Raw genomic sequence first — 23,830 nt, forward strand, 5'->3', positions numbered from 1 at the left:
GAAAGGATAATACTGAGGAAAACTTCTATCTTCCACACACACTTTTCCAAGAGAATGCACAAATATATACATCTCTCTAGACACAAATACAGGGAGAGAAAGATACAGAGGAAGAGGTAGGGGAGGAAGAGGAGAGAGGGAGAGGGAGAGGGAGAGAGAGGTATTGATATGATTTATTATGTATCTGTTTTCTCTCCAGAATGTACTACTGGTGAGATTGTATTAACAACAAATGTTCCAATGTTTTATTGCTGTAAGTTTTCAAAGATAATAGAAGAATACAAATGTATTTCCCCTTTAAAGAAGACAATAAACATACAAATCCAAAAAAGGCACAAAAACATCCAAATTTTTGATCTTACAAACATCTATGATCTTAGGTATGACTATCATAGTAATATTGACTATTTTGATTTTAAATTGCTTTCCAGGTCATGTTCATTCCTTGTTGTTATATAATAAGCTAGCAAAAAAAATGAGTTGATATATAATGCAATGACTGCTTAAAACTAATTCTAAGTAGTTACCTGTTTCATATTAAGAAACTCTTTGTCATTGTGTCATGTAATGATATTTAAATTTTACTTCCTCATTGCCTTTACTTTTAGGTGGCCCATATTTGAAGGACTACGTCACAGTCCAAAGTGTCGCAGCTTCTTCAATTATCACACTCTATTTTACAGATTTGGGTCAACAAGTCGGGTGGACCACAGTAAGTGTCTGTTGGAGTTTTAGAACTGTAATCCATTGTTTTAAATATCTTGTTTATATTTTAGGCTTTATTTTTTTTAAGTGATAGAAATTGAACCCAGTGCTCTACACAGGTAAATTAGCCTGACTGTTTTTTTGCCAAATACATTTATATTGAAATTCAAAACTGCAAATGTGCCTTTTAGGATATGTTGTTAAATTCTTCTGCACTCGAACTAAAGACATTTTTGCATAATGAGAAGAAATTCATTTCAATAATATACTCAGGAAGGAACTTTGTGAAGATTTTATAAAGAGCTATAAAAGGGGTCTAAAATAAATAATTAATGACATACACATATGTCATTTAAGAACACCATATTTCAAATGAACTTCCTCATGGATATGTAAAACTCTACTATAGTTATACCAAAAAAATCATTGGACAAAGTTTTATTGAAATACTAGGTTTTGTGGTATAAAGAAAGAAAGCAATTTTGTTCATATCATTCTACTGAAAAGGGGGAATTTTATTTTATAGAGTGGTATTGCTCTAACTTTGGACTTATGGGTACATTCTCTTGACTTCTCTTTTTTGGGGGGGTAACAATTGTAGTTCTTAAAATTGCTACCTCTGAAGTTAATTATAGAAACAGGAGTACTACACCAAAGGAAATGAAAAGGAAAAGTTCTTGCAACCACTTCAAGAGATCGAACTACTTATGATCGATGCAATTAATAGAAAAGTTTCAGCAGCCAAGAGTAAACTCCATAGATCTCTTAGTGTAAAGAAAAACAAAGGTGATAAGCAATCCTTGCAATGATAAGCAGAGAATGCAGCCTTCTCATCATTGCTTTTATTTCACAGTAGGCATCGTTTATATATTCTCTTAAAAAATGAACATTTTGGTTTGTGTTACAATATAATGTATATATTTCTGTTTTTATTTCCAGTTTTTTTTCATTCAAATGGATTTTGCTTTTTTGGCATTAAAATAGTTTAATCATTCATTATGTTTTGAGCAGTTTCCTTATACAATCAATTCTAAAATTGATAAATATGGGGACTGGAGAGACAGCTCAGCACTAAAAGCTGGCAGAGACTCCTGGTTCAATTCTCAGAACCCACCTGACTTCTCATTATTCTCACACCCATGACCTTCTTCGGGTCTTTACAGGCACTGTATGCCTATGCTGTAAAGACATGCATGTAGAAAAAACGCCCATAGACATTAAATTAACAAATGAGTATTTTTAAAAAGTAATAAACATGCATGTTCAGTTATGTTAAAACCTTCTCTAAGTCATATGTTTATATTTAGATTGATTTATCTATTACCTTTCCAGGTTAATTTTAAAATATATTCCCTTTCCATATTTAGTAATGAGGTCCTTTATAGTGTGGTTATTAGAGTGGGGTCTTTGGTATTATAAATTTGTTTTAGTTTCCAAACACTCTGGAGATTTTGAGTACTAAATTGCTAGACTAAAAAATGAATTTAAAATAATATTAATTCTTCTGAAACATAGGAATGCTAAGGTGACACTACTGATGGATGCATTTGTAAAAAATAAAATATTTTATATGGAGCTTTCGCGGGCTTAGTTAAAGATATTTCAGATAGGCAGATCTCGCCTAGAAAGAGTCAAGCATTCTATGATTCTTTGAGCAAAATTATGATGAATAGTATGTTTTCTTAGGGATTGTGTCAAGGTAAGAGACATCAGCCATGAGTTCATTAGAAGCCTCCAGCTGCACTAGCTGGATAAGCAATGAAGAGCAGAAGCAGTAAAGGAGAATTATTTGATAACTGTACTAGAGAATTATACTTATTTTAGAAAAATTCAAATGCAAACATTGTTATCTAAAAATACTAATTTTCATCATTTTTGCCTTCATCTCTCTGTGTGTATGTATTCATAGATCTAAGCCATTTATGTCTAGCATATATTCTAGATTGGGCTACACAATTCAAGATACAAAATTAGTCACCATGAAGTTGCTACTTGGTCATACTACTTCTGAGGGGTCAAAACAACTGATCTTTTCTTATGCAATCTTTTTTTCTTATATTTAGAGATTGCTTTATATGCATTGACATACGTTTGGAGAAAATATTTACTTTTCTTTAAGTCTTGTCCCTTGTGAATTACCTGATGAATACGAGGTTTTATTTAATTGTTATCAACTTATATTACATATCTGTAATGAAATGTCACTGGAAATCTGATGGTCTTCAATGATTTGTTATTGGGTGCTATTATATGTATATATAATTAATTATTTGGCACACTCTTATTTTTTTTAAATATTCACACAGTTCCTTCCTGAGTATTTTGTTCTTTCTTCTAAGCGAGATTGAAGCAGCCTCACATGGGCCATCCTTCCTGTTAAACCTCATAGGTCTTTGGGGTCTTTTGGTTATATCATGGATATTCTGTACTTTATGGCTAATATCCAATCATCATATTTTTATTTATATTCAGTCTTTATAGATATCATTAATGGTTTTAAATATGCATTTCAAAGAGGTTGAAAATTTGTGCTGTTGTTATTTTTTATGATCTTCAGAGTTTCATAGCCATAATCAATCTCTTATCCAGAGAATATTTTTGCAACAACAATAACAACATAACAAATTCACATAAGTTTGTAATGACTCAAGAGCTTCGCATACCTGAAAGTATCTAAAAACAGTGCTTTGATTAGTTTTTTGCTTTTAATTCATTATTTTGATTTGTTGGAATTGCTTAGTACATGTGGATGATTACATAGTAGATTATTCACATGAGAGTTAAACTTAAAACAAAGAAAAGAAAGCAGTACTTGTCGAATATGATACCATAGTAAATGATATTCACTAATGCAAAGTAATCTTACTCCTGGGAAACTACAAACAATTCAAATCACAGCTGTCCTCTGTTGATCAGCTGTTTATTGCCACAGTGATTTTGTTGTTGATTTCCAATTATTCTGAGGTCTGCTATTTAATTTGTTCTCAGAAATAAAGTCAAATATCGGATAAGAAATCAAATTATCAACTTTATAATAATGTTAAAATTAAAGATAATTTAAAAAAACTTAAATATACTAAAGAAAGTTTAAACCCCCCAAAAACCTCCCTAATTTATAACTGATGATTTTTAGTTTGTTTTTTTCCCCTGGAAATATTATCTCTGTCACGTGCTCTTGCATACTTGCTGGTACTCAATCCACACATTCAAACATCTATCAACTTTATACTCTCTAGCAAGAATTAACATGGCTGTATCACCCTAAACATATACAAATGTGTTTTCTTTCTCTTTTTAAAGAATAGAAAACGCAAGGATTCCTATGACATAAAGATTGTATACCTAATATTTTGATCAGCTAATAGATTGATCACCTAATATAAATAACCCAGATGCCAGAGTGTAGAGAAAGTGTTTGATTTCTATGCAGATACTAGAAAGTTTTTTTAATATGGAACTTAGCTGTGCGGATTGTAGTAATATGGGGTTCTAGATTCAATATTCTACAGATACGAAATGAAAACAATTCTCCAAGATGAAGATGCCATACAAATTCCAAAGGCTCAAAAGAACTTCCATTTTCTACTTAAAGAAATCCAACTTCAAAAAGAAAAAAAGAAAGAAAGAAAAACTATTTCATATGTGTAACATGAAGAATCCTGAAAGAAAAAGAAATTAACAAAATGTACAATATATGAATTAGAATTTAAGTCTAATTTGTGACTCCAAAATAAAATCAAGTCCTTACTGTTTGCAATGGAGTTTCCAGACTTTGTGAGTATTTATCACTTGCGTAGATTCTGCATGCATAACCCTCTGTCTGGTCTCTTTTTATTTTTCACCAGAGCACACATTCCTTTCTGTAAGCTACCACAGTAATATATCTATGCAGTCCTTGCTTTTTTATCATAAAACAATTTTGATACCTTTTTCAGTTTAATAAAGTATCTTTTATCTTTTCTTTTATTTGCCCTCAAATGAATATTTTGAGACACTGTTCAAAAGTTGATGCCATTCTCTAGTTTATTCAATATTTACAATTCACATCTCGTTCCCATTTGAGCTGTTAGGTTTCAGCATATGAAATATTGGTGATAAAATATTGGCATTTATATTGTATTCATATCTGTGAGCACACCATGCTGAATTTTATTTAAGAGATGACAAAGAGAAAAAAAAGCATAGTTTAATTTCCTCTGATTCTGAGGAACCACATTCATAATATCTGATAAAGCTTTATTAGCTTAAATTATGGTGGCTTTTCATCAAATTTCACTATTATTCACAACCTTTTTCATACTGGATATATCATATAGAATTTGCTAAAATTTGAGTTTGTTAAATCAGATGGCATTGAAATAAACATTTAAAACATTTTTTAAATAAAAAGCTAAGAGTCTTATTATTAGAAAATATCTGAAACATATTGTGGGACATTCACAATAGTTAATAATTTCAGTGTCTATTTCTATATTCATCCCCCTTTCTGTCTCTGTCTCTGTCTCTGTCTCTGTCTGTCTCTCTCTCTTTCTCTCTCTCTTTTTCTCCCTATCTCTCTCCACATTTCTTTCTTAAATAGGATCTCACACTGGCTTCAAACTCATGGCAATTTTCATGGCCCATCCTCCTGAATGCTGACGTAGAAATGAGAGCCAGCATGCTAAGTAGAATTATGTCCCCATTTCAATAAGGAGACACATCATAATCTATAAATTAATAAAAATTATTATGGGGAATTTATTTTAGAAAAATAATCATGTGTTTTACAGTTGTTCTTACTGCTGATCTTTTTTGCTTATGCTATATGCATTTCCATATTCAGAATTATAACTAAAACCACAAAATATATGTATAAGTGTATAATTATATTACATATTCCATTCTCTAAACCTAGATATATGTTTATCTATAATACATATTTATACACCTATGTAATAATATACTCATGTAAGTACTTAATATTATTCTGTAACCTAGGCTGGCCCTAACTCATGAGCCCCTTGATTCAGGTTCAGTATTGTACACTGTAGGCTGGGCTTTTCTAGACAAATTCTTTTTTTCTTTTTTATTGGTTATTTTCAATATTTAAATTTCAAATGTTATCCTTGTTCCTGGTTTCCTCTCCAAAATCTCCCCATCCAACCCCCGTCCCCCACAAGGGTGTTCCCACAGCCACACAGCTACTCCCACACCCTAGCATTCCTGTTCGCTGGGGCATCAGACCTTCACAGTACCAATGGTCTCACCTCGCTTTAATGCCGGGCAGGGCCATCCTTTGCTACATATTCAGCTGGAGCAATGGTTCCCTCCACGTGTATTCTTTGGTTGGTGATTTAGTCCTTGGGAGCTCACGTGTGTCTGGTTGGTTGATAATGTTGTTCTTACTATGGAGTTCCAAACCCCTTCAGCTCCTTCAGCCCTTCCCCTAACTGCTCCATTGAAGTGCTTGCTGTATCTGAAAGGCTCTACCCGAGCCTCTCAGGAAACAGCTATAACTGGCTCCTGTCGGCAAGCAGTTCCTGACATCCACGATAGTGTCTGAGTTGGTTTCTGCCTATGGGATGGATCCTTAAATAGGGAAGTCTCTGGATGGCTTTCCTTCAGAGCAGAGACTGAAGGAAAGTCCATCTAGATCAACTAATTTAAATAAGATAATCCTCAACAGCCATGCCAACAGAATAATATAATATAGAAAATCTCTTCATTAAGACTCATTCCAAATCAATGCAGATTATGGGTAGTTGAAACTTAAAAGCATTGTAAGGTATAACATTTCAATTAGACAAGGCTTACTGTTTTGTTTTTAATGATGGTAAAGTTAGTTGATTTCATAAATGAAATACGTAAAGGAGGGAGGGAACGGATGCAACAAAAAGGAAAAATAGATGCTTTCACCACCCTCTTTTCAGTGAATGGGGCAGTTCATATGTAATGTAGATTGGATGGGGCAAAACTAAACACAGTTAAATGCATTTGCTTAACAGACAGGATATTTTTGCACTATTTGTAACTAAATTCAAAATCAGAGGACAAAACACTATTACTCTTCTAGTTTCAATGTGTGTGTGTGTGTGTGTGTGTGTGTGTGTGTGTGTGTGTGTTTGATGGATAAGTGCCTAAAAGTGACAATGTGGAACTTTAAGTGAAACTTACTGCTTTATAGTGACTAGTGCAATGATACAGAAGCGCGTGGAGACGCACAGAGTTCGGTACTGGGCAAATGAACATGTACGGAGCCACATTCATCTAATTTTGGATGTTTTCACTTGCAATTTCATTACAATAAAATGGCTGTTTTAAATCATGTTTAAAATTATGTCTACATTATCCATTTTTTCTTAGCTCTATGTGGATTCCTCTGAGCAAAATTTATTTGCAGCAGTAGCTGTTTTTAAAAAGTCAGTAATATATTAATATTTCACCAGATCATTTACTTGATCGATGCTCATAAACGCATGTGAATCTTAAAATATTTATAAAAATATTTTATAATCCAAATCTCCTTTCTATTTTCAGGTCTTTTTGGCTGAGTACTCAGGGCCTCTTCTAATATACCTTCTGTTTTACCTGAGGACCTCATACATATACGATGTCAAGGAGAGCTCTAGATGGCCCCGACACCCTGTGGTACAGTAAGTGACACACATGGGAGACATATGGGTGGCAGGTATAGACCTAATAAAGAAGAGACTACTTCTATATAATTACATTTTCAGTTAAGCGCATCAGGAGTTACAGTACATCTAACTTTTGGTCCAGTGCATCTTAGGTCTTATCACTGTACAAGGGATCAGGTATTCATTCACTTTCTGATTACATGCATGGCTGAGTCAGACCACGTCCTAATATTAGGAAGATTTGAGCCCTACAGCATAGCACAGGGAAATCTAAACATTCTAGGTTCATAGTATACTATTTATAAGTCATATAGATTTTATAAAATGGAGTTGAAGAGCCTTGAAAAGAGGAGAAAAACATTAATCCCAGTACTGTGAGTTTATGGACAGCCTGATCTATATAAGTATCAGCACAGCCAAGGCTAAACAGAGGACCTTGTCTCAATAACAAAACAATATTCTTCCTGGAAAACAACCAATTTGGATAATTAGTGCATTGGGAGGGCAAGCAGACTCAAGAGTTTCTGTGCCTCTCTTGGAGGATTCTGCAGTTTTAGTGATCAATGTCAAAGCTGAGGGGCTCTTGGAGGTAAGGATAAAGACAAGGAGTTAATTCCTGTGACCACGCTGGGCCACCTCTTCAGGGACGTGAAAGTCAAATCCCTAGGGAAGATCTACATGTTCTCCATTCATCTTGAGGGATCCAAGATTATTGACACTTTCCTGGAATCATCCTTAAAAATATTTATGCCAGTGCGGAAGACTAGTTGAGCTGGCCAGAGGACCAGGTTCAAGGCTTCTGATGCTACTGGAGACTACAACAGCCATTTTTGTCTTCGTTATAAGTGGTCCAAGAACGGCAGATAGTCACTGCCATCTGAGGGGCTACTGTCTTGGTCAAGTTTTCCATCATCCCTGTGTGGAGAAGCTTCAGAAACAGGACTGGGAAACCATACCCTATACCATGCAGGATGACAAGCTACTGTGTCTGTGTGCTGATCACCATTCTGAGAGGCCCTGGATTGATCTCAGCAACTATGACCAAGATACTGCTGCTGATAGCCAGCATTAATGATGTTACACATCAGCTTCTAGGCCTTTGGTTAAGATCAAGTATAAAAAAGTGTTTGGTTAAGATCAAGTATAAAAAAGTGTTTAAGTATCTCAAATGAATCAAGAAAGGACATTGAAGTCCTGTGGATGCTGTTGTAGATAACAAATCCCATCTTTAGGTTTGTATCTCATTAAAATTCTTGCCCTGACTCCCCACTGCATTAGTTCACACAAGATGTTAAACCACGGCATTCCTATTCTCATAGCTTCCCCTCGATTATCTAGATTTTAAGCATGATATCAATATTGTCAATATTGCTTTCTCAGAGTAGCCATTCCATTTACTTTCATAAACCTTACTAGTTTGGCTTTGAAACAGTTTCTTATTTTATACTATGTTTCTGTGATCATTTTGATATTTTTTTTCTGTAAATTTAACTCCAGAAATAGAAGCAATATGTTGTTGATATGACATAGTTTATACAAATATAATCATTGAAATAATTTGAATGGTTTGATAGGTGAGCTCGGTGAACTTTCATTGCACACATATTTATTTTGCTTTGGGAATTTAGTGAGTTAGATTGTGACTAGTCAGTTTGGTAACTGTTCATATGATAGAGATCTGTGCTATGAAGCTGTTTAGTACACTGTAGGTACATAGGAATGGTTACCGTAGCCCTTCACAAAGGGACAACAGGAAATTGATTCTTGGTAATGAGAGTCTTGTAATGGAAGCTTTGAAATATAAACCTTTTCATTTTTGTCCAATTAAATGTAACATCTGATTAGGTTAGAGCAAAAGTTTAGGACCTTGAAAGGAGGACACAACAACACTTGGATTTTAAGAATGAATTCTAGCATATATTGAATATCCAGCACAAATTGGAATATGAACCATTTTAGTTACAAATGAACTGATTGACAGCAATTGCTACACTCAACCACAAACAGCATGTTTGATAACATATTAGTAACAAGTCCATCTGTACCACATGTTTTCCAAAGCACCAAATATGTTATGCTTAATTTCCATTGTAGTAATATGAGTCCTTTTAAAAAAATTAGCCTTGAGTGTCTGTCAGAGATTTATGAAAACTCTGTGCAAGATTCCAAGGTTTTCAATCTCAAAATGGTACCAGTAAAGATGAATAACATACTTATGTCAAATTGCTGATCAGAAGTAAGGAAACTACAACATTAATATAGGTTATCATGATTGCTTTTGGACACTTCAAAGAACTTGAATTAAGGCTGTTTTATGGAATGTGCCACAGACATTGGACATACCCCTTGGAGAAGTCTAGTTGGAGCTTCCCTGGAAAACTTTCCCTGAGGACCAGTTATCATAGTAATATAAGGTCAGATGGATGCTGCCTACCGAGAAGAGAAATCAGTAGTTTACCTAGATGTAAAATTTACAAATCACTGAAAAGATCAGCTTAGCAAAATATCCTCAAGGGTGTAACCTTTACATCTTGGTGATTACCAAGACGCCCCTCATTGGACTGAAGGCCCATCCAATAATAGGGAATTTTACCTGGTATTGTAAACCAGTGCTTAGCAGTATGTGGTGATTACTGAATATTTTATTTTCTTTACTGTCACTACTATACCCAGTGTAGTAAACAGTTAAATGAAATAAGCTCTTGCTATGAAAAACTAAATGTTTTCTATTAAATAAAATAAGTGGTATGTTTAAATTTTTACTATACTGAACTGCTTAAAGTATATTATCTTTGATCCATTTTTATTTGAAATATATTTTAGCATTACTTTATTTAAAATCCAGTTGTTGAGCCTTCTCAGTCCCCTTCCCACAGTTCCTCATTATATTCCTCCTCCGCATTACTGCCTAGAGGGTGCTCCCCAGCCCCCACAGCCTCTCTTTTCTCAGGGGCCTCAAGTCTGTCCAGGATTAAGTGCTTTATGCCCAAGAGTGGTATAGCTGGTTCTTCAGGTAGAACTATTTCCAATTTCTGACAAATTGCCCGATTGATTTCAAGAGTGGTTGTTCCAGTTTGCTATCTCACCAGCACTGGAAGAGTGTTCCATTTTCTCTACAGCCTCACCAGGATCTGATGTCACCTGAGTTTTTGATCTTTGCCATTCTGACTGGTGTGGGGTAGATTCTCAGGGTTGTTTTGTTTTGCATTTCCCTGATGATTAAAGACATTGAACATTTCTTCCAATGTTTCTTGGCCATTCGAGATTCTTCTTTTTTCAATTCTTTGCTTAGCTCTGTACCCCTTTGTTAATGGTGTTTTTGTGGCTTTTTGGAGCTTAACTTCTTGATTTTCTTATATATTATGGATAATAACCCTCTAGCTAGAGCAATCATACAACAAATGTAGATTAAGAGGATACGAATTGGAAAAGAAGAAGTCAAAGTTTCACTATTTCCAGATGGTATAATATTATGATAAGCAACCCACGAAATTCCATTAGAGAGTTTCTATAGGTGATAAACACCTTCAGCAATGTGGTGGGTTTTTTGGTGCTTAAACTTTCTTTAGTATATTTAAGTTTTTTTAAAAAATTATTTTTACTTTTAACATTATTATAAAGTTGATTGTTTGATTTCTTATCTTATAATTGACTTTACTTCTGAGAACAAATTAAATAGCAGACCTCAGAATAATTGGAAATCAACAATAAAATCAATGTGGCAATAAACAGCTGATCAACAGAGGACAGCTCTGATTTGAATTGTTTGTAGTTTCCCAGGAGTAAGGTTACTTTGCATTAATGAATACAAATAAATAAATTGACTTCTTTTATATAAATGATAAACAGGCTGAAAAAATTCGGGAAAGAAAACTATTCACAATAGCCACAAATAGTATAAAATGTCTTGTTGTAACTCTTGCCAAGCAATTGAAAGTTTTCTAAAACAAGAACTTCAAATCTCTGAAAAAAGAAATTGAAGACCTCAGAAGATAGACAGATCTGCCATGCTCATGGATTGGCAGAATTTACATAGTGAAAATAGCCATCTTATCAAAAGCAATTGCTTATCAAAAGCATCAAAATTCCAATATAATTCTTAAGAAACGTGGAAATAATAATTATCAACTTCATATGGAAAAACAAAAAACAAAGGATAGACAAAAATAAATTTCTCAACAAAAAGAACTTCTGGGGGAATCACCACGCCTGACCTCAAGCTGTACTATCGAGCAATAGTTATGAAGACCAAATGGTATTGGTAGAAAGACAGCTTGTTCAATGGAATATAATCAAAGACCCAGAAGTAAACCTACAAACCTATGGTCACTTTATCTTTGACAAAAAAAGCCAAAAACATAAAGCAGAAAATAAGAAAGCATCTTCAGTAAATGGTGCTGATCTGTATGTAGGAGAATGAAAACAGATCTACACTTATCACCTTGCGCCAAGATTATGTCTGAGTGGGTGAAAGACCTCAACAGAATACCAGAGTCTAATAGAAGAGAAGGTAGAAAAGAACCTCAAACTCATTGATTGGCATAGGAAGAAATTTCCTGAACAGAACAACAGTGGTTCAGGCTTTAAGATCAATAATTGATACATTAGACCTTGTGAAACTGAAAACCTTCTTCAAGGCAAAATATACATCAAATTCTTTAAGGAAAATATAGGTTTTTAACTATTTTACATTTCTTTTTTTATTAGCTATATTCTTTATTTACATTTCAAATGATTTCCCCTTTCCTGGTTCCCCCCTCCCTGAAAGTCTCATAAGCCCTCTCCCCTCCCCCTGTTCCCTAATCAACCTCCTCCTGCTTCCCCGTTCTGGTATTCCCCTATACTGGTGCATTGAGTCTTTCCAGGACCAGGGGCCCCCTCCTTCCTTTTTCTTGGCATCATTTGATATGTGAATTTTGTCTTGGGTACTCTGGGTTTCTGGGCTAATATCCACTTATCAGTCAGTGCATAACATGCATGTTCTTTTGTGATTGGGTTACATCACTTAGGATGATATTTTCCAGTTCCACTTAATTCTTGCCTAAGAATTTCATGAATTCATTGTTTTTAATAGCTGAGTAGTATTCCATAGTGTAAATATACCACATTTTCTGTATCCATTCCTCCACTGAGGGATATCTAGGTTCTTTCCAGCTTCTGTTTATTTTAAATAGGGCTGCTATGAACATAGTGGAGCATGTGTCCTTATTACATTCTGGAGAATCCTCTGGGTATATGTCCAGGAGTGATATAATGGAGGGATTCCACTTACACTAAAATAGTTAAATGTGTTAATGAAAAGTCTGTCCAAAGAAATTGGCCATCCTAAAAGACTTTTGAAATAAGAGTTATATAAAAATGGCAAGATTAGGAGACTTTTGAAATAAGAGTTATATAAAAATGGCAAGATTAGGAGCCATAAATAAAGGGGAATAAGTATGTGAAGAGACAAATGTGGCAATGTCAGGTAGTCAGACCCTATCAAATACGGGCTGCAGTAAGATAGCCTAGAAGATGAAATTCAAACTCTCTCAATATAATAGTACTGGCAAAAGGAAAAGCAGACAATTAAAAGTAATTTTGAATGTTGCAACGTGTCAACTACTCTCAACATAGGCATTGGTTATTTTTAAACTTGTTCATTATCCGCTTCAATCTCCAGGCAATTTCTTATGAACACATTGTTAATTATTATATTTATGCCACTTCCTGAGGCATAGGGATATGAGAAAACTTCATGGTTGATATTATGTGATATTTCTGGTATCATCAGAAGCGACTTTGATACATTTGTATTAGCTATTTTTGATATTAAATAAAATTTTAATTGTTTAGAAAAAATTAAAAAAAACACATGGCTAAGTAGCATTAAATAATATTTTTTCTAACAAGACATTCTGATATACTTTACAAATTAAAATATTTGCTAAGATGTGTCACGATTTGTAATAGATATGCACATACACACACATATATGTATATGTGTACGTGTACATGTACGTGTATGTGTATGTATATGACATGAAAGCATAAGTAATACTGCAGGGCCCAGGAATTTACTGTGGCAGAGCAGAGCAAGAAAATAGAGGGGACCGTGTGCTCAGTATATAATATATGCCTGTCAGAAAACTAAAAAAACTAAATAACATTTAAAAATCACATAATATGGGAAGGTGGGTTCTGGGAAATCAGTTAATTGTTTACTAATTTGTTGATTTTCCAGCTTGGCTTGCTTCTGTCATTGTATCCACTATATCCGACACCTTCTGGAAACCTTATTTGTTCACAAAGTTTCTTCAGGACATAGTCCTATGAAAAACTTGATAAAGGTGAGAATTAAGATGCATTGTGGGTTTAACTTATATTTCAAACTATAATTTACATTGCATCATTGGCTTAGGTATGGTTTGGGTAGCTGTGAAGAAAGAAAAAGGAGAGAGGAGAGAGAGAAAGAGAGCAACAAAGAACCGTGATGACCAAAAGCAACCAGGGCAGTAAAGATTTATATTTTCCTTCTGTTGTTAAGTATCTCACTGAAGGAAGCCAAGGCTTTCTTATGCACACCAGGACCACATTCACAGGAGAGCCATGACCCATAAACCCTGAGCTCCTGCACCTCAGTGATTAATCAAGGAGCTATCACAAAGGCTTACCTACCTACAAATCTTATAGAGGCATTCTCAATTTTGGTTACCTCTACTCTAGCTTTTGTCAGTTTGAAAAAATAAAAAGCAGATCCATCATCTATATGATATTCTCTGTTCTTAAAACTAAACTTTCATTCCTCACTTGTGAAAAATATATATTCATACACATGTGCCTATATATACAGTATATATCTATATCTATCTATATATATACTTATTTACATGCATAGGTACATACATATGCACATGTGTATATATTTGTATGTATATATCAACCATATTCTTTGTTTTTGGTGACTTAATCATAGTTAATAAACTCTCTGAGAACATAGGTTATAAAGTAGATCATGCATGGAAATTTATTCACTTGAGCATTGATTCAGATTTCTTAAACCCACTTGAAATGGCAGAAAGCCACATAGTATTTTGTGGTTATCATAGCTTCCAGTGTGATGCTTGAATCTGCCATGAGAAAAAGGTGAGAATCTAAAGATAGCACAGGTCAAGAAGCTACCAAAAAAATTCAAGAAAGCTTCCAAACACTGCACTGAAATTGTAAATTAGTAAACTCTACAATACGAGTTTTCAATTAAAAATCAATGTAATTTATCTTTTATTTGAATTATAAGTAACATAGCATGCTCTTAACACAAATTTTTCTCTGCACAAATATCTATAAAAAAGCCATAATGAATTCTAGAATGCTTAGAGAACCACTTCTTCGAACTACCAATTTGAAACAGTGCAATGTTTGAAACAGGCTAATGTTCTTTAGCCTCTATGATCAAGTCTGACCCTGTCTTCAATAATAAATCAGCATCTATTACTAATAATGATTATGTTGACATTATTCTATGTAGTGTCAATACTTTCCTATAGATGATTTCTTTCAGTATATTAATATCATGATAAAAAGAACCATTTTTAATATATTATTATATAATGTAAAATGTTGAAATTTATCTTAAATACCAATGAGTATATAAAGCTTGCAACAAAGCTATGTTTTCTTAATGATACCAAAATTTAGTGTTAATTGCTGCTTTATGTTGGGCAAAAGCATTCCATGGTTTCACTTTGGACACTTTAAAAAAATAAATTCTGCAATATCCAGTAATTCAGCAAGGGAGACAAGGGCCTGTGAATCTCTCTCCCTGGTATGTGATGGACAGATGACAGCCTAGTATTGTACTTATCCATTGTAGGTAGTCCATAGTCTGGGAGAACATTCCTGTATTGTCTGTACCATGAACAGAAAGCATTTTCAGGCATCAATGGGAGAAGAGGTCCTTGGTCCTATGAAGGCTCGATAGATGCCCCATTGTAGAAGAATTGAGGGCAGGGAGGTGGGGGTGGGTGGATGGAGGAACACCCTTAAAGGAGTAGGGGGAAAGAGGATAGGATAGGGACTACTAGGGAGGGGGGGACTGGGAAAGAGGATAGCATTTGATATGTAAATAAAGAATATATCCAATAAAAATGTAACAGTAAAAAAAAAAAACAAAAAAGAAAAAAGTAAAAAAGAAAGTCTGTATCGTCCCGTTTATACATTCTAAACGTTGTCAGTTCAACTATATCCCATCAGACTTAGAGGGGGTGGCATATATGTCCTGTTTAGAAATGAAAAGCCAACAATGTCCTTGAATTCTCCAGCACTCATGTCAAAGAGAAGTTTTTCTGAGTAGGGGTGGGGAAATCTTTGTCTAAGAGAAGAAACAAATGCTTAGAATGCAGCTTTGGACCATGGCTATTTAGCTTAACAACTGTAGTAAATTCACCTGGAAAGTTTAAAACCTCCTCAGGGATTGGGTTTTAAGCAGAAATAAGGTATCAAACATGACTCAAGTTGATTGAGTCTGGGGACAGGCATACATTTTCTTCAGATTTGTTCCCACTAAGGAGACCATCACATTTGTGATGAGTATCCTGATGAAACCCAGTGAGTCTCAAGAAAGGAACAAACAAACCACAGCAACGAAACCCACACATGCATGTTCAAAGGGAAGGGACGGAACATGTAGGCAAATCGTAGGTATATAAATAAAGGGGGCAGGATGGAGATCAAGAGAACGAGGGGTTGCGATGATCAGACACACATACAGATGTGAAATTTTCAATAACAGAGTCAGGAAAAGTAATTTTAAGATGCTACAGTATGCATGTAAATGTATGGGTATTTAGATAATAATATATAGTGCTTATTTCATCATTTCTATAACTTTTATTTTGTCTTGTTTTATTTACAGGGTTGTGCATTTTATTGGGGATTTACTTCCTGGATGGCTTACTATATTAATCACCCAAGATATACACCACCATGTATGTACAATTTCTTTTTACTAAACCCATGCTAAAACCAAGTTCAGTTCTTAGTTACATAAAAAAGGGAATGTCTTATACTTAACAGAAATTACTGAAAATGCCAATTTTCAATTTCACCTATATCATAATGTTAAATTTTTCTGTAGTCCTAAAAGACAAAATTTGACTAACGTGGATATTTTCTCTAGAAAACCTAAGAAAATTATTAGCTAGTTGTCCAAAAATAGACAGTGAAATGATTAAAATAATTAGAAAGGAAGCTTACTCAATGCCACATTATGGCTGCTAAGAAAGGTGGAATCAGTTTTCCCAAGGAATGAGACCTTTGAGAGGTTATCTAATCCTAAGTGGCCAGCTTTAAGAATGGGTACACACAAGCAGCACTAAATGAACTCTAGTATGTGCATATATTTAAACATTTATATATACACGTTATAATACATTTATTATATTATGTACACAATGTATAAATATATAATTTTGTGTATGTATGTTATATATGTGTGTGTGTTTATATTATATCTTACATAGAAATACATATATACATGTACATGCACAGCATATATTTATTAAAATATAATAAAAAATGTAAAAGTCACATCTTTTGTACTTGTTCCATGATAGTTAATAAAGCTCTCGTGACAATAAGACTACAAAGAACCCTCAAATTTTATAAAATTAACAAACTAAATATGAAGGGTACACAACAAAAGAATAAGATTCTTTTATTACATTTTTAAACAACAGGAAGAGCACTGAGATGCACTATTATTTGCTGGGCCATGTTGTATATGTAGTTAAAATAAGAACTTAGCAAGACACACTACTTTCAAAAGCTTATACTAAGCCATTTTAGATTGCATTTGTAGTTTTAGATACTTGTAGAAAACAAGAATAAACATACCTAAGTAAAAAAAAATTAGTACATTTCTCTTTTTTTTATTTTCTGTATTCTTTGTTCACATTCTGCATGCTTTCCCCTTTCCCAGTTCCCCCCTCCCCAGAAGTCTCAAAAGCCCTCTTCCCTCTGCCCATTTCCCAATCACCCCCTCCCATTTCCCTGTCCTGGTACTCCCCTACAATGCTGGATCAACTCTTTTCAGAACCACGGCTTCTCTTTCCCTCTTCTTGGGTATCATTAGATATGCTAACTGTGTCTCGAGAATTCAGAGCCTTTGGGCTAATTAATATCAACTTATCAGTGTTTGCATTCTATGTGTATTGTTTTGTGATTGGGTTACCTCACTTAGGATGATATTTTCCAGTTCCAGTCATTTGCCTAAGAATTTCATGAATTCATTGTTTTTCACTGCTGAGTAGTATTTCATTGTGTAAACATACCACATTTTCTGAATCCATTCCTCCACTGAGGCACATCTGCATCCTTTCCAACTTCTGGCCATTAAAAATAAGGCTACTATGAACATAGTGGAGCATGTGTCCTTATTGCATGCCAGGGAATTCTCTGGGTATATGCCCAGGAGAAGTATAGCAGGGTCCTCCAGAAGTGTCATGTCCAGTTTTCTGAGGAACCACCAGACTGATTTCCAAAGTGGTTGTACCATCTTACAACCCAACCAGCAGTGGAAGAGTGTTCTTCTTTCTCTACATCCTTGGCAACACCTGCTGCTTCTGAGTTTTTAACCTTAGGCATTTTGACTGGTGTGAGGTGAAATCTCAGGGTTATTTTGATTTGCATTTCCCTAATGATTAATGATGTTGAGCATTTCTTAAGGTGCTTCTCAGCCCTCCGAAGTTCTTCAGGTGAAAATTCAAAAGTACAATATTAAATATCCAGATGTATATGACAATTTTTTTTTATTAGAAGATGGTCGGATCCTGTAATTATGCCTGAATCATGTCTTTCTTTAGCACAATGATCCTGAAAGGAACATTAGCTTGCATCTCACTTTCTTTTTCTTCTTTATAGCATTTGGAAACAGGCAAATAATAGTGTCTGCTATCAATTTTTTGGTATGTATTATACAGTCAATCATATTGATATTGTAAATTTAGTGTGAATAAAAATATAAAATACATCATATAGAGGAGAAGATGTATGTAGAAAATGTATTTAGCTACGTAAAAAATCTCTGTTTCAGGGTTGGAAAGATGGCTCAACAGGTCAGATCACTGAATGCTGCTTCAGAGGAACTGGTTTTAAAACCCAGCAACTACATGGCAGCACACAAATGTATATAAGTCCAAGATTTGCCACCCTCACACAGACATAAATGCAGACAAAATACTATTGCACAAAAAATACTAAAAATAAATAATTGTTAAAAAGAAAAAAATCTACTTTATATTGTATGTATTTTCATATATATACAAAATGTGTCACAATGTATACATAACTTTATATAATTGTTCATTAGTTGTTAAGTATTCATAAAAAATTTAGCTGTCACATATGACAGATAGCCAGAATTATTTGAAATACAGTAAACAATTAAAAGATAGGATCCATGATCATTGTTATCATCCATACTTTTACGAATTTGCAAGCTTCGTACAACAATACAACAGATAACTATCCAAAATGTTCACTAAGTTATAACTTTATTGATTCAGTATGCAGAAAACGTCAGCATCCATTTGACATATTTAGTGGAACTGAGTATTGAACCAGTAACTGGCTCTTTCTAAGTTGTTCTCACCTTACTTTTTTCTTCCCCACTATTTCACATAAGTAAATATGCTTTTCCATTGAAATTCACAACAATTGATCTGAGTACCTTAAACTCTTTCCCTTTTAATAAATCACTCCAGGAGACAAAATATTTATGTGTTTATATTAACTACACGGTTGTGAAGTTTGCCTATTGTGTGTTTAACTTTATTCTAAAAGTCAATAAATGTGCACATAGTAGGATACAATAATTTATGTTTATTCAATAAATATGTTTATAATCTTATTTTTATATTTTGTTTCTATTTACACTATTCCCTTAATGCACTGTTTTTGATTTATTACATTTTCTCCAATTTGCTATAATCTATCAATTTTTCTGTAAATATGAAAGGTAAGCGCAAAAATAAAGTTTTACAGATAAATATAGCTATTCAAAACAATTTTATTAGAAGCACATTTTACTCAACACATAATTAGACATAAACAAAATTCTACAAACTTGAAATATGCACTGACTTTTTTTCTCTTTATTTGTCTGCCAATTATTCATGTTTACATTAGTCAATTTTATCTTACATACAATCCTGGGGAAACTGGTCAAGTCTAGCATACTAATATGCATTAACTCAGTGCTCATAATGGCAAATATAATCCAGTTATAATGTAGTGGAGAGATACATAGAGATGATATTGTAGAATTTTATACTTTTACTTAAAGTTGAAAAATGAATATAATTTTACTCAACAGCAAATCAAAACTAGCAAACTAGAAGTCAATCTTCACTGAACCTCTTGACAACATAAATCATGGTGATTATAAAAAGAGAATTGTTGCCTCAGGATATTCTTGTAAAAATATTATTAATAAGTAATAAATAATATTTATATTATAAGTATGTGTTTATTGTTTATATGTTACTTATAAATATACTATATAATATGTAATTATATATATAGATTTAATAATGAATAAATAAGTAAATATAATAATAATAATACACATTTACTAGACATTTAAATTTTCAAACATTTATTACTCATTTTAGGTTACGAATAATAATATAGGACATAAGACTTAATGACCTGAATAATTTTTAATATATAATCTAAATTTAGAATATGTGAATTTATTGCAAACAGTCTTGAGAACTCAAAGATGGTTTATTCATTCATAAAAATGAACAAACATTTATATGAGTATTTTATTGTTATATAAATGCTGAGTTTGTATTTCATTTGTAAAGAAATTAACAACTCATTTTAAGTCCATAGCATTGTAAATTTTTTTCTAATTAAACTAACAGAACATAGTACAGTCAGTTATTATGTATGATGATCAAAGGGAAAATAGTTACACGTATTTATTAATGTATATTTTAATGATAATGTGTGCCTCAATTGTATATTTTCTAATAATAATTAATGTTTGCAAAACTTTATATTTTTCTTTATTGGTTTATATAGCATTGAGTGTAAAAAAATAATATTCATTTAAAAGTTATTTTGTTGATAGTTAAAATAGACAATTAACTGGTGAGACAATTTTTAAACCATGTTGAATGCACTTACAGTTGTTAATTGACCTACTTGATTCCTTTCCCAGGAAAGGACAGCCCATTGCTTACTATATACTATAATTAATCCTCTTGCTTCATTTCATATCTTTCTATTGAAATTTTGTTATATAATACTTTAGGAAACATTATCATAAGTAACACAAAATTGTCATAAAATATATTTAAAGGTCAGGACAAAGACTTCTGATAAAATATTTAGATCTCACTAGATGAATGCTACAGTCTATGGAGTATTTTATTACTTGCTTTTTCAAGCTTTCAATATAACGATGCCTTCTTAAATATGTATAAGAATCACACACTCAAAGGGTAATATAAGAAACCAGGAAGATAAGATCCAGGAAACAATATAGATTTTAGAATTATTCTTCCTTTGAAGTCCATGTATTTTTTATCTGATCAAATTCAATGCACTGTGCATTAATGTTTTCATGTATTTATAACCATTCTTGATACTCTAAAATCAACCTGCTTCAAAAACTACAAAAAAAGGAAAGAATCAAAATTCTAAAAGATTGTTTTGCATAAATAATACATTTTTTAAAATTGCAATTCAACTCTATTTACTTTCATTTTGTAAAAGCAGTCATGGTTTGCCAATCTTCTGAATAGGTAAAATTTCACTGACAAGGCATGTTCTTTTGCCATTCTTAAAATCTTTAGTTATTAACAAACCAGGAAGAAAACAGAACTTTAATGCAGGTTTGCTACATGTTCAAATAGTTCTTTACTTCATTTTATTTTTTCTTTCTCTAGTATCAACATTTGTTATCTATTCAGTTGAATTTTCTCTCCTTGTTATGATAAAATGAAAGTATTCTTGGAAAAGGGAGCTGTTTGTATCGAGTGGTGTTTGTCTTGTAAAAGAACAGAAATACTTCAAGCATAAAAAGAATGGACTTGATTAGACAAGAGGATGCATAGAATCATACAGCACAGCTTGTAATAAAGGTGGAGAGCTGGGGCTTGCTGTGAGAAGCCAGACGGCCTAGAGAGCAACTTTTGGAAAATTTTTATGTACGGATGAGGCAAAAATAAAGAATTATCCTGTACCTTTATGGTCAGCATGGTTATGATTGGAATCAATACATATAATTTTGCTCGTTTTTTTTTAAGACCAGTTGAAATTCAAGAGTAAGTCACTTGTTGTTTTAATCCCATCTCAAATCACCTGAAACAATTTATATACATAATAACTATATATCCATATATACATAATCAAGAAACCTGTTGTTAAAATTAAATTTAGCTGATCTGTGTAAATAAAGCAATTCTAAATAATCTGAAGTTGGAAAATGAAGGAAAATTAATATAGAGTTTACATTTGCTTTAATTAAATGAAATTATTGTTTATCAAACCTTGCAAATAGACATAGTCATGACTTAAACTAAAACCAGTAACTAGTATGAGAACATCACTGTTTAAATATTTAAGCTACATATTACCAAAGCAATGTATAAAGAATTCCTGAAGAAACTAACTCTCATAAGTAAGTTTCATTTATGCCAGTGCCTGTTCTCCACCTTCTGTCATCTCTAAACTCACTGTGTGGTTTTTCAAAGCTCACAAAATAATTTGTGATAATTTTATGAATTTACAAACAACTGACATATTGTATAAAGCATGATAATGGGGTAGATTCTAGAAGAAAAAGTGAACAATCTTCCTTTGTTTGAAATTTATTTTATTTTATTAGATAGTTTCTTTATTTACATTTCAAATGTTATCCTCGTGCCTGGTTTCCTCTCTGAAAGTCTCCTAACCCATCCCCCCTCACCCTGCTCACCAACCCACCTACTCCTGCCTTCTCAGGACCAAGGGCCTCTCTTCACTTTTATGTCCAGCAAGGCCATCCTCTGCTACACATGCAGCTGGGAGCCATGTGTGCTCTTTGGTTAGTGGTTTAGTCCCTGGGAGCTCTGGGGTGTCTGGTTGGTTCATATTGTTGTTCTTACTATAGGGCTGAAACATATTGACTGGAGTTTCTCTTCCTCATTCTCCTCCTCCTCCTGCTTCTCCTCCTCCTTTTCCTCTTTCTTCTTCTCCCAAGTTTCTTCTTTTCTTTGATTTGAAAGGCATAATATTGAAAAACAAAAAGTAAGCACATCCACTCCTGCAATTCTGTATTATACAATAGTGATTGTCAGTTTCCTATTCCATATTCATCCATATAGTAGCTGAATAAAATAGGCTACTAAACAATTAATATCTTGAAATTATTCAGTCGAATAATGAACCTAGCATTAACTTCCAATAATTAATTTGCCTAGTAAGGATTTTATCAACTCACAAAATATTGATTAAATTTTTCTTTAAAATTAATTCAAATGTGAACTCCATTAGAATTTGCACTTACTTTCCATAAAAGGAATAGTGACTTTATATGTAGAATAAAATGTATTTATTTTCCTAGACAATTTAAATTTTAATCACATAAAATTAGCGTAGAGTTGTTTGTCATGACACTGTCACCACAATGACAATGTATAACGAACGGTTTGTTTTTGATTATGCTCTTCTCTTCATTTTGTTTTTACCCATTCTTCATTTTTAGCTACATTATCTGCTACTTACCCAACCAAACCGTTCATCATTCACCTGGTTCTGCTTCATTCGCTGTGCTTTCAAACACTGGAAACAAGGCGAATGACAATGAAGAATTACCATGCCACAGCCTAGTTGCTGCTCCTTATTGCAATTAACTCAGAAACTGAGCTGAAACCAACAGGTTTTCTAAATGTGATCACTGCATTAAAAGCTATGCTCTTGTAGGTTAATGAACTTAGACTATATATTGGTATTAAATCTATCTTTAGCTACATATTCAATAAGTTTATGGTAAGAAAACTACCCAGCAAACATGTCAAAAGCAGGTAGCATTGGCAGACTAATAAAGATGTAGAAATCTGGTTATCAACACAGTGAAGAATATCTTTAGAATGTCTTTCTTACTGTAAATAATTATTGGTAGATATATGTTTTGTAAAATTTATTCTTGTTAACTGAAAAATCTTTAATATTTTTTACAGGTTTGTGAAGCTGGAAATCATTTCATCAATACAATGTTAGCTCATCCCAATCACACAGGTTAATTCTTTTATATTAATGAAGATCTTTCAATTCATTTTATAATTCATTTACCCCCACTGTAAACCTAGATACATGTCAGAGAGATTTCGAACTGATGCAATACTTTCTGGTGACAAAAGTTAGGAGGGAAGATGAAGATGATCATTAAAAAATAATCTTTGTGCTTTGACATTTTATATTGTAGACCATGAAACTTTTCTCCTATCATCCTTCATTCCATGCTTCCAACTATGTCT

The 23,830-nt window shown here is 33.2% G+C and overlaps 1 protein-coding gene across 1 annotated transcript in view; it reads left to right on the forward strand.

Moving 5' to 3' along the window:
• Tecrl (trans-2,3-enoyl-CoA reductase like) overlaps positions 1-23,830 on the forward strand; it is an 82,401-nt gene that overhangs the window by 52,412 nt on the left and 6,159 nt on the right. The window contains exons 4-9 of the mRNA XM_052199318.1: positions 609-712; positions 7,222-7,337; positions 13,546-13,651; positions 16,216-16,288; positions 18,222-18,265; positions 23,534-23,591. Coding sequence (XP_052055278.1) covers positions 609-712; positions 7,222-7,337; positions 13,546-13,651; positions 16,216-16,288; positions 18,222-18,265; positions 23,534-23,591 — 501 coding nt within the window. The remainder of the gene's footprint in view (positions 1-608; positions 713-7,221; positions 7,338-13,545; positions 13,652-16,215; positions 16,289-18,221; positions 18,266-23,533; positions 23,592-23,830) is intronic.

The sequence above is a fragment of the Apodemus sylvaticus genome, chromosome 11 (assembly GCF_947179515.1).
Source record: "Apodemus sylvaticus chromosome 11, mApoSyl1.1, whole genome shotgun sequence".
Classification (NCBI taxonomy): domain Eukaryota; kingdom Metazoa; phylum Chordata; class Mammalia; order Rodentia; family Muridae; genus Apodemus; species Apodemus sylvaticus.